General features: G+C 38.9%; 1 protein-coding gene across 12 annotated transcripts in view; it reads left to right on the forward strand.

Annotated features, from left to right (window-relative positions):
* The window catches only part of PHF20L1 (PHD finger protein 20 like 1), a 73,163-nt gene extending 61,210 nt beyond the window's left edge, over positions 1 to 11,953 (forward strand). For 7 of the 12 annotated variants that reach the window (XM_025871147.2, XM_025871150.2, XM_025871151.2 and 4 more), the window contains 6 exons: positions 231 to 412; positions 1,407 to 1,506; positions 3,090 to 3,285; positions 6,744 to 7,110; positions 8,348 to 8,513; positions 9,880 to 11,953. In XM_025871147.2, coding sequence (XP_025726932.1) covers positions 231 to 412; positions 1,407 to 1,506; positions 3,090 to 3,285; positions 6,744 to 7,110; positions 8,348 to 8,513; positions 9,880 to 10,022 — 1,154 coding nt within the window. In that variant the 3' untranslated portion in view covers positions 10,023 to 11,953. The remainder of the gene's footprint in view (positions 1 to 230; positions 413 to 1,406; positions 1,507 to 3,089; positions 3,286 to 6,743; positions 7,111 to 8,347; positions 8,514 to 9,879) is intronic. The other 5 variants (XM_073893224.1, XM_025871149.2, XM_073893225.1 and 2 more) reach the window with 1 other exon arrangement.
* The last annotated feature ends 236 nt before the right edge of the window (positions 11,954 to 12,189 follow it).

Consider the following 12,189-nt stretch of genomic DNA (forward strand, 5'->3'; position numbering starts at 1 on the left):
GCTACTCGTAATAGTGTAGATGTTAAGATGTAAATAAAGTCGATCATAACTACCTAAGCTTCAAAAATCATTTGTTTCTTTGTTCAGAGACCTACTCTAATCTCGTTTGTTTGGCCTTCCTTTCTAAATACTTAATAGCTTACATTCACTTCCTTTAGCTCCTTTCTATCTGGAAAAATGACACAAACATAGGAAAATAAATGCTGAGTATACTTTTGTGTATATTCTAGACTTATCAGATGTGGAATTCCTAGATGATTCTTCAACAGAGAGTTTGCTTCTCAGTGGGGATGAGTACAATCAGGACTTTGATTCAACCAATTTTGAGGAATCTCAGGATGAAGATGATGCTCTTAACGAGATTGTGCGGTGTATTTGTGAAATGGATGAGGAGAACGGCTTCATGATCCAGGTAACCAGTCTTCCCTGTCATAGCAAATAATTATTTCAGGTGCTCAGCAAGTACATCAGGGCTTCCATGTTCTTTTGTCACTCATGGTCCTGTTGAAAACAGGTCTCTTGCTTATCACATTTAAAATCCCAGCAGTAATGATGAGAAAATCTCTTCAAATGAAGTAGGCTGCTCTCTCACCTAAGGATCCCCCCTTCCCCATACGAGAGTGTTGAGTTTGAGGTCTTCAAGCTGAAATTCTGGAATCCATTCTTCGAAGCCATTAGGGTGGGCGGGCATCCACATTGAAGGGTAGAGCTTAGCAGCCCTTCTCTTACTGGCCTGGATCCCTGTTGTTTGTAGCCTTTAAACAGGCAGATATGGAAATAAATGTTTCCACTAGTGTCAAAAATTGTTGCAAGGATTAAGCATTACGAACCCCCTCTCCCTATAGGAAGGGTATATTTAAGAAAAAAGAAGCATAACCCACATTTTATGATGACATTTGGAAGATTTGGAAATGTTACAGGAATGAAGAAAGAGTAATGTTTTTCTCCCCCTTTTCAAAGATTTTCTCAAAAAAGGGAACTGCAAATTTATAGGGTCACCACACAGGTAATACTTTTAAGAAGTCACTGCTACAGGCATTCCTATGAACTTGTCTTTTTTTTTTTTTTTTAAATGTCCACAGTTTCATAAGCTATTTTAAGGATGTGTTGGCCTAAAATTTAGTGGGAAATAAATGAGAGCAATAGTTTTGTGTGTGTGTGTGTGTGTGTGTGATTTAAGTAATCTGTCAAGGCACATTTTAATAGCTGCACCAAGAGGAAGTTCTTGAAGTAGCCGACTCTTTCAAATACAAAATTCATCATATATCGGCATTTGCATTGTTGTGTGGAATAAGAATGGAGCTGTGGGTGGCAGCAGGAGATGGCCACGGCTAACTGAAAGGGGATTTGTGGTCATGTCTAGTGAGCAGACCTGTGACTGTAAGCACTCCTGTGTTTTCTGGCAGTGTGAAGAGTGCCTCTGCTGGCAGCACAGCGTGTGCATGGGGCTGCTGGAGGAGAGCATCCCCGAGCAGTACATCTGCTACGTCTGCAGGGACCCTCCTGGTAAGCCTCCTCCCCATGCTGACTGTCGGGCCCCCTGAAGATCTGGTTACCAATTCCTTAGCGTACCTGCTGTGTAGGATACTGTTACTTCATCAGTTAAATTCTGTGTCCGTGTTGACATTTTACAATAGTTGTCATTGTTTGTTACAGTTTTATTTTCCGTGTTAATTACCTAGGCCAGAACATTAGCCTCATTTCATTAATGTAACTACTACATTACTGGAAGGACAGAGTTACATATGTCTTTTTCCTGGAGAAGAATTAGCCCCGTAGTGTGTCCCTGTGTGTTGATTTCTAAATAGGTTTATGTGTGGCTATTTGAATGGAACTGTATTCTGAATGTAACTCCTGGTTTGTTTGTTGTTGTTTTTTTTTTAAGATTTTATTTATATACTTGATGGAGAGAGACACAGCGAGAGAAGGAACACAAGCAGGGGGAGTGGGAGAGGGAGAAGCAGGCTTCTGGCTGATCGGGGAGCCCTGTGCGGGGCTTGATCCCAGAACCCTGGGATCATGACCTGAGCCAAAGGCAGATGCTTAATGACTGAGCCACCCAGGCGCCCCTCATGATGTGGTTTTAAGAAAGTTCCTGACTGTGTTGCATATCCAGCTCATTTTAGCTAGATGGGATCTCCGATGATCATGGTCTGTCCCTTTATTTTACCAATGAGACAACTGGAACACGGAGGGTTTCATGCCTTGTGCACAAGGATAATAGTAGACATGGCAGAACTGTGATGAAAACCTGTCCCTTTTGACTCCCTGTCCAGTGCCTTCCTCCATGCCAGAGGCTCTTTGAGTAGCAAGGTTTTGCATATTGTATACACTTTCAGCTACCCAGGTAGAAAATAACTAGATATTCTCAAATAAAAGCCTGTCGGGTCCTCCTCTTGTCTAACTTTAAAAAAAAAAAAAAAAAGAAAGAAAGAAAAACAGTAACATTAGGAAGCAGGAGAATGATTCAGACCCATATGAATATAGACATTTGTTTATTCATTCAGCAGTCTTTATTAGATGCCTTCTGTTTGCCAAATGCTGGTAAGAGGTAGGATGATTGATTCTAAGCATGCCTTCCACTGTCTCAGCATAGTAGGGGTCACAGACACATAAGCAACTAATTTAATAGACATAGTATTGACATTGGTAGGATTATATAGGACCCTGTGAGATCCTGGAGAGGGGTCCTTATTTGCTTAAGTAGAACTCTATTTCGTCCAGTTCAAAACAAATTTTGTGAGAGAACGGGTACCCCGTCTAGTTTCTGTCCAGCCCTCTCAGCCTTTCTACAGGACAGATGACAGACACATCAGAAATGCAAAGCCGTGCTCTCAAGGTTCCTCTGCAGGTGTCCTCTGCCCTGAGCCCATCTTAATGGAGTGTGTTCTCCATAGCAGGCCGGAGACCCCGAGGTTGGAGGGGCTCTCTCCACACCAGCTCCTCAGAACGCCGTCTTGCTCTTCTTTTGAGTGTGTTCTTAGTACCAGAGCTCACCTTGCTTACTGAATAGTGTCAATAAGATGGCAGTGGAAGGAAATCTGAATAAGTGGAATCCTTTGTCCTTTTAATGTCACCTTCATCTACAGGTCAGAGGTGGAGTGCAAAATACCGGTATGATAAGGATTGGTTGGATAATGGGAGAATGTGTGGGTTGTCGTTTTTAAAAGAAAATTACTCTCATCTCAATGCCAAAAAGATAGTTTCCACACACCACCTGCTTGCTGATGTCTGTGGTGTCACGGAAGTCCTGCACGGGCTCCAGCTGAAGATCGGCATACTGAAGTAAGTGAGGAGCCTCAGGGTCACGGGTGGCGTGCGCTTTAATTCACAGTAATCAGGCAGCCTTTTGAAGGTTCAGATGAGCAGTTTGGAAGGCAGAAGAGATATTTGAATACATTATAACTTTTAAAAATAGGCAGGATTAATAAACTTTTTGGATGAATAGCTGCTTACTGCCTGTTGTCCTGGAATGAATAAGTATGGTTGAAGGTCACTACCACCTCTGCCATTCCAACAAATGTTAGTCCCTGCCCAGCTGTTTTGTGTGCTTGCTGTATGCACAAAATTAAGTACAGTTGCTTGGTGAACTGGTATTTTGTGCCGGAATAGTGTCCAGATGAAGTAGATTTAATAGTGTATTTTTTAATTACCTTAAGATGGACTCTGAAGGGAGCAGGTCATAGAATCCATCCCTCTGCTGTGCACCGAATGGGTTTTAGTCATCCCAGACTCTTTTCCCTTAAGAAAACAAACAAAAAACCCAACCTGAGCTTCCCTAAGTAACATGTCTTGAGTGTTCTTGAAGCCCATGTTTTCAGTTCTTCCTAATCCCTGGCTAGAATTCTTCTCCTAAAAAAATATTTTATGTAAAACAGGATGATTCACTGGTTCTTCACAAGATTGTCTTCATTTTGACTCACTTGCCTGGGCCAGAAACTTGCCCTTTCCCCTCTTTCTATCCTTGTCTGTCCACCTTTCACTTCAGCCTGGTGTGCCAAGACACCTATCCACTGTAATTCCTTAACACTGTTCTGTGCGTTTCTGTCTCCTTCATACTGTCCCAGCCCAGGCTGTTCTTTTCACGTGAACCATTGCCACACCTTTTTAGTTCTCTGTGACTCCAGTCTTGTACTCTTGGAGTTCATCCTTCTTATTGTTGCCAGTATGATTTTAGTAAAAGATAAATAGGAGCTTGGGGCACCTGGATGGCTCAGGCGGTTAAGTGTTTACCTTTGGTTTAGGTCATGATCCCAGGATCCTGGGATCAGTCCCCATGTCTGGCTCACTACTCAGTGGGGTGTCTGCTTCTCTTTCCCCCTTTGCCCCCCCCCCCCCCCCGCTGCTCTCGCTCTCTCAAATATATAAATAAAATCTTTAAAAAAAGATAAATAGGAGCTTGTCTCTTTTTCAGCTTCATATCCCACAGTGTATTCCTGGCTCTGCAGCATGCGCTCTTGAGTCCTTCCCTGCTATATATTCTGTTGTTTTGTTGCCATTACTTCCCTCTCGCAGTTGTTTTCCCCAAATGTCGCAACTTTACCAAACCATAATCCCTGAGCGAAGCCTGCTTTATCATAGTTACAAGCCTTTACTCACACTTAGAACAACCTTCTATCACTAGTCTTTTTAGCAGATGCCTGTTCGTGATACTTGCCTGACCAGGGATGATCACACACCCTTCTTGGCAAACTCCTTATGTACTGATGTTGGCACTTCGGTGCACTTTGTTGTCTCATGTCCATCTCTCCTTACTGAACCATGAGTTCCTTTAAGGTAGGGCTTATGTCTTATTCATCATTTTGTTCCCAGTGCCTAGTGTAGGGATAAGTACTCAGTGACTATTGGATGTAATTCGCTTCTGTTGAATGTCATAAATCTGAATATGAATTTCTTTATAAAATGGGCATGCAAATGTTAAAACTTGAGGAAGGAGCTAACTTATTAAAAAGAAAGTCTACTTCATGCCAGAAGTTAGTGCTTTAGTATCAGATTTCACTTAATCCTTAAAATAAGCCTGAAAAATAGATCTCCTCTCATTTGATAGATGGGTAGTCAAAGATAGAGAATTACTTGATTAAGCTCAGTGACAGAGCAGGACTTGGTCCATTGGACAGACTATAAAACTAGCTTTCTGCTATGCCTTTACTGTGAAAGAATTTTAGTGTTTTCTGATATTAGATGTCCAAAAGATAAAATTTATAATTTCAGAACAATACTTGGTTATTATTAGAAGAAAACTAATTTGACCCCCGGGTGTTTATCTAACCTGGAAATAATTAATTCACAAACATTATTGAGCTTTCTGAAAGGTTTATGCCTCCTGAGTATTTCCCTTTCTTATCAATTCTGATGAAAGAATTCTGGTTTCACTCACTGCAGAATTTTAATGACTAGAATTAGCTGTGTAATATCACACACGTTTAGCAAGGACGGCGATAAAAGGGCATTATCATAGACTGTGGGTGAGGGCGTAATCAGTGCAGCCTCTTAGGAGGCTGCTTGGACAGTACTGTCCCATTTAAAATGTATACCAATTTTCCAGCAGCTCCGTACCTGACTGAAATATCCCCGCTCGTGTGCAGAGATCACATGAACACGCACACGTGTCTGTAGGTGCAAGTGGGCTGGTGAACCCAGACTGTTGTATATGAGTACTGTTCAGCTACTAGAGTAAAAGGGAAACGTCTGTGTCCTGAGGGCACAAGATGCCCATGTATGTTATCTCTCAAGAAGGCAAACTGAGGGCCCCATTTGTATAAAAAGAAAATATGTGCTTATCCATTTAAAAAATAATTTTATATGTGTAGAAAACGTCTGAAAGATTATACCTCAGGTTTTTATGATTGCCATGGTAGGGAGGTTTTTACCTTGTATGCATTTATTGCCTGAATTTTTTGTCATGAGCAAGTATCACTTTTTGATTGAATGAAGGTTTTAAAATATGCTCATATAAAAGTTTTTTGTGTTGTACAATTTTAAAAAATACAGTGAAAGTCAGTAGGAAAAGAAATGCATCTAACAAATGATGTGAACCATCAAGATAATTACATTTATCATTGCCTTTTTTTTTAGGATTTTATTTATTTATTTGACAGAGAGCGAGAGCAGAAACACAAGCAGGGGGAGTGGGAGAGGGAGAAGCAGGCCTCCCGCGGAGCAGGGCGCCCGATGTAGGGCTCGATCTCAGGACTCTGGGATCACGACCCAAGCCAAAGGCAGATGCCTAACAACTGAGCCACCTGTCCCTGCCTTTTTTTTTTTTTTTTTTTTAAGATTTTATTTAAGAGAGAGAAAGAGCACGAGCTGGGGTGGAGGTTGCTGAGGGAGAAGGAGAGATAGACTCCCTGCTGAGCAGGAACCTGAGATCATGACCTGAGCCCAAGGCAGATGCTTAACACACTGAGCCATCTAGGGGCCTCTCATCATTGCTTTTCTACCCGAGTATTATTTCTATAAAATAGTGAGAATTCAGACTTCGGTTTAAATTCTAGGGCAAGTTACCTAAAGAATACCTCTGCTTTTGTCTTGAGCCCCTGCCCTCCTTCTAGCCTGGCTGTCTTGGTGAGTCTAGGTCTTCAGCAGAGAAGTGGGGATCAGTCTGCCTGAGTCAGCACACTCACTGAACAGAAGGCACGGACAACCAGGGGTTATCTGTATCATTTTACTTTCTGAAATTTATTATGGCACTAAACTTGTTTTCTTTTTTCCCTGAATTCCTCTTTCTCCAACTTTGCTTTAAGGAATAAACATCATCCTGACCTTCATCTCTGGGCTTGTTCTGGGAAGCGAAAAGACCAAGATCAAGGAATTGCTGGGGTAGAGAAAAAAGTAGCAGTGCAAGAAACAGTTAATGTAGAGGAAAAGAAATACCATGTGCAGAACCATAAAGAACCACCTCGTTGGCCCCTAAAAATGGAAGGAACTTACATAACAAGTGAGCACAGTTACCAAAAGCCACAAAATTTTGGTCAAGACTGCAAAGCTCTCGCAGACCCTGGGAGCTCAGATGATGATGATGTTAGTAGTTTTGAAGAAGAACAAGAATTCCACGCAAAAGATAAAAAACGTTCACAATACTCAGTGAAAGAAGATGGAATGCCTGAAAAGGTATAACTAGTTCATTTGTTTTGGCTTGGAAAATATGATAGACCATAGGAAAATTTTATGAAATAAAACATACTGAATTCCCAGCAACATTATGTTTATATTTCCAAGTTCATAAATATTTTGTTGGGTAAAGACAGTTTTTGCTTTCTCTATTACAAACACTGGCCATTTGAACACTGAATTATCCCCTAATTCAGAGTTGTAGTAATTCAGTGAACTTTTGCCCCAACCACGGTTTCAGTTTTATAAGCACACTTAGATTCCTCCGAAAACTATGAGCCACACTTTTTTCCAAATGAAGATGTCTGTGTGTGAGAATGTGAAAGTGTGTGTGGGTGTGTATATATTAATACAGTATGTGTTTCAGATAAAAGGTGGCATTCCAGTCTGTCTTTTTGAAATTTTAGCATACTTGTTTATGCGTATCAATTCCATTATGTGATACGCTGAATTCTTACAGCTCTTTGGATGTTGAATTTCTATAAACTTTTTTCCTGTTCATAAAGATTGTCTAAGAAATATTGTTTCATTTTTCATTGATTTTCAATTAGCAGTGCCACTTTAAAATTAGTTCTTTATTTTTCGGGCCTGTTTTATCAAGGAATTCACTGTAAACAAATAAATTTGGGAAGTCTATAGTTCATGATATTTGTGGCAAATGATTTAGTCAAATTAACATCCTTTTTATGAAATGAATTCTTTCTGGTGAGTCTGAATTCAGATTTTTTGTGTATGTATAAAGCATTTTGCACTTCTTAAGTTTTTAAAAAAATTTTCATCTTTCTCTTGCCTTACTGATTTACCTGCAAGAGTTAATTACAGTCTGCAGTTAATTAAACTGGCCTTTGTCAGATTCCATGATTTTTCCATCATTGCTTTCTGCCTTCACTCCACTTATGTCATTAGTTTAGAGTCATTTATAGAGGGGGTTAGTCTAAATGAGCTGGGCTTTCTCATTACAGAGTATAAGTAGCAACTTATTTCTTTACATGTCTTGTTGGATGCTCTCCACGCTGTGGAGCCCCATGCTAGGCTTTGTGGAGAGACATGGCAAGCATATCTGCTCTTTTAAGGACCATCAGATATAATTTAATTACGTGCTAGCACTTCCTTTAAAATATTCTAAGAGTCCAATTGGATTTCACTGATCATTGTGGTAATGAGGTGTTTCATGTATCTTTCCCGTTATGACATTACATTTCACCCAATTTTGTTTTCTTCCAATGGTTCTTTGGAGAAGAATCCAGCTGAAAGGAATACGGTATTTAATTATAATGATAAAAAGGGCACTGAAGACCCAGGAGACTCACATCTTCAGTGGCAGCTCAATCTCCTTACACACATAGAGAATGTGCAGAATGAAGTTACCAGCAGGATGGACCTAATAGAAAAAGAAGTTGATGGTAATTTTAAGAAAGAACTAAAATACAGTGATTATAGCATGTAAAGTGTGTTTATTGTTGTTATGAAGACGTTATGTAAAGTGTTTTAAATTATGGGATGAGAACTGTAGATGCTGTCCGTACTGTTAGAGCATCTTGCTCCTTCACATTGCATTTAATAAAGCTGGTGTTTGGGGTCTTTTAGGCTGAAAACAATATGACTGGATATTATCTCATTTTTCTTAAAGGTGGATATTTATTAAATACTGCCCATCTGCTGGGTGCACTATAGAGCGCATATGGAATATTAATTAGTTTCATTGAACTTCATTTTCTTTGGAAGTCAGTGTAAGGGCCTTAAGCATATTAAAAATATGGGGGAGAACATTTTGTATCTTTGCTCTCACTGTGGTCAGTAGGAAGTGAAATTAACAATAAGAAGAAACTCCCACAAGCTCAAGTAGATAAACCTTAAGTTTGCACACACATTTTCAAATGGTTTTCTTTGATATTTTTCATTTTTATCAGACAGGGCCCTGAGGAGTGGACAGGAAAGATTATCCCCATTTTATAGTTGAGAAAATAGAGTAAGATTACCTGATTCCTAATCCAGTGGGGTTTTTTTCTAACCTCATACATAAAATTGTATTCCCCCCCTTTTTTTTAATTTCACCCCACAGTAAGTTAGAGCTCCTACTGCTTTGTTTTTCCCTGAGAAAAGAGGAAATGGAAACTGAGTTCAAAAGCAACTTCCATTTAGTTTAAGCTAGCTTTTTGTTACTTTAATGTTTTGAGTAGATTTTTGATGGGAAAAAAATGCAACTTGACGCTATCCCTTATTATTAATAAAAAGTGGAGTAACTAATTGCATTTTGCCTAGACTTCTAATATGCTTACATTTTTTTTAAAGTAATGATAAAATAGTGGGACTGAAAAGGAAGCTAAGAAATTGCCACCTCCTTTCCTTTGTTAAAAAGAACTTCCTGATTTAAAAAAAGAATGGTTAGAATAGCTAAGTTTTATTTAAAATGAAGTAGAGATGATTTAAGTCTAAAATAATAAGACAGCTTCAGCAGGCATAGGAAACTGTTCCCTATTCCAGAAGAGAGTAGAAGGAGATACTCAAAATGAAATTAGTTTATGCCTGCAAAGGGAAAAAAGTACCTAAAATAAGAACAGAAGTTACCAAGAAGGACTAGAGCTCTTGTGGGGTAAGATATAATATAAAGGATGCTAAAGCCTCTCCGAAATGGCTTGAGTATATTTATGGCCTTCTAGAGAAAGGAATGTGAACTCTGTCTCCATCCTTGTCCAGCCTTCCAGTTATGCCATGTTATGACTTCTTCCAGTTGCCATTTCAATTTGTTTGTTCTGTTCTCTCTTTCAGTTCTGGAAAGCTGGCTCGATTTCACAGGAGAGCTGGAGCCGCCTGACCCTCTTGCAAGACTGCCTCAACTGAAACGCCATCTCAAACAGCTCCTGATTGACGTGGGCAAAGTACAACAAATAGCAACTCTTTGCTCTGTATGACAACAGTGAAAACCTAAGGAAAAGAATGTGGGTCTCCTCAGTTGATAATCTTTATTATCCACATGATTGCTGAGTGGATAGTTAAAAAAGTGTAGTGATGTTTGGTCATTTACTGATTTGTGACATCAATAGGATGGCACCTTGGAAAGGAAAAGGAAGAACAACCTTTCTCAAGGAAGCTAATATTAGACAAAGATTATGAGCAAGCTACATGATAATGTGTTATATGCCAGGGATCAATGAAGTTGAATATAATTTATACCAAGGAAATTGAGTTGGCAGGATTTTTCAGTAGTTGCTTTACATGAAGCTCGAGATATGTGTAGAAAGGAATATGGTGTGTTTATATAATTTTTAGTAGAAAGATCCATGTAATAAACCAGCATTTGGCCAAAAGCAAAATTGTAGAGGCAAGGAAATTCTGGAGAGTTCTATAAGGTTGCTATACGAACTGTCTTCACTGCAGTTGATCCAGCTGCACTGAAGTTTAGAGTATTTAAACTTTCATGAGATCATGAGCTGTTTCTTAGGTGATGAATGTTCTTAATCAGAAAACTGACAGTGGAAGCCTCACTTCTGAGGAAAAACAATTGTGGAATTCTGACTTCATTATGATTATATATTTTTAAAAATGCCAGATAATTGGAATTTCTTGCAGGCATTAAGCTCATTACAAACAGAATGGCTTGCAGAAGGGTCAGTGTGCCAAATGATGATGACACTGCTGGAGAGAGAAAGTTAAATGTCATGGGAGTTCCGCTCCCAGGTCTTGCGGATGCCATCAGCCCATCAGAAACATAGATGTGTCATGTAGACTATGTATGTCCTATATATAGTTGAATTCAGGACTCAGGCATCAGCATACAGTTTGATCCTGAGTATGCTTGGTGTTTGCCTTCAGATAAAAATTGTAAATAACCTCAGCTGGGATGAGGAGTGACAAAAATATCAAAATAATTTGTGGCTGTGGATTTTTTGACTGCTGGTAGTGGAATACTGGAAAAGCTTCATTTCTGAAGATGAATTTTATTTTTAAAAAATACATGCGCACTCAAAACTTTTAGCTTTGATCACAAATGGACAGATTTCTGAAACCAAAGGCAACTAAGTTGCTGAGTTAGCTCTTGCTGGATTTTGGGCCCAGGTCCTCCTGTCTGCCAGTGCTCTTGTGAGTTGCGTGCCGCCGCCATGCTCCATACGCAGGTATGCGTAAGTGTGTGTGCTTGTTTGAAACAAACACTCAACGTACATATGTACATATCCTACACATATTTATATCTGCACATATCTAGTTTTATTACTATAGACCATAAGAGTTGGTGGTTAACATGAAATGTTACCTTTTAACAGACAGTTTTTAAAAATTAAAAATGTATGTACAGGTTTTGAAACTTTTTTAAAAAGGGGAAAAAGACTGTTCAGAGGAGGCTATTTGATGATATAACACTTGAATATTTTATGCCTCATTCTGTTTATCAGTTCTAGCGATCTGTGTAAATGCATTTTAGAACTGATACACAGTAAACTTGAATTTATCTTTGATAAGAATACATGCCACTGTACATTCAGATATTATTTAAATTTGCAAACACACTGTTCTATATGTAAGGTACTGTATGTAAAACTCTTTATTAAAACTATTCCACATATCCTAATATTTCAGCTTGCCTTTTTGCGGCCTTATATTTTGATGTGAAGATGATTAAAAGAATGTACAAAACCATCATTAGAAATTTTTATTGCCTTTTGACATTTTCCAACTTGACACATGTGCCAAAGATCAACAAACATAAGATATGGTCCTGTGTATTTACTTATTATACATTAACTTTATCAGAGATCTTACTGGGAAATGAAAAGCTTTAGTAGAGGTGATTGGGGTACTTGCTTTAATTTGTATATTAAAGTAAAAAAAAAAAATAGTGCCTATATTCCATGTGTGGCGTAAACTTCCTAAAGTCTGTATTATCTTTCATTTGTGTTAAAAAATAATGGCTCTGATCTTTTCCCTGTTGTGGTTAGATTCCAGACATTGAATTTGTATCTTTTTTTTTTTTTTTTCTTCTTCAGAGTGGAGCAAATAGCATCCTTAACCTATGAATTGTGGAGTTGCCTAGATTCTTGTCACATACACAGAAGACCCCTTCTACCTAGTAATACTCATGTT

This window comes from Callorhinus ursinus, unplaced genomic scaffold (genome assembly GCF_003265705.2).
Source record: "Callorhinus ursinus isolate GAN/ISIS: 27379988/994484 unplaced genomic scaffold, GSC_fseal_2.0 scaffold5, whole genome shotgun sequence".
In the NCBI taxonomy this organism is placed as follows: domain Eukaryota; kingdom Metazoa; phylum Chordata; class Mammalia; order Carnivora; family Otariidae; genus Callorhinus; species Callorhinus ursinus.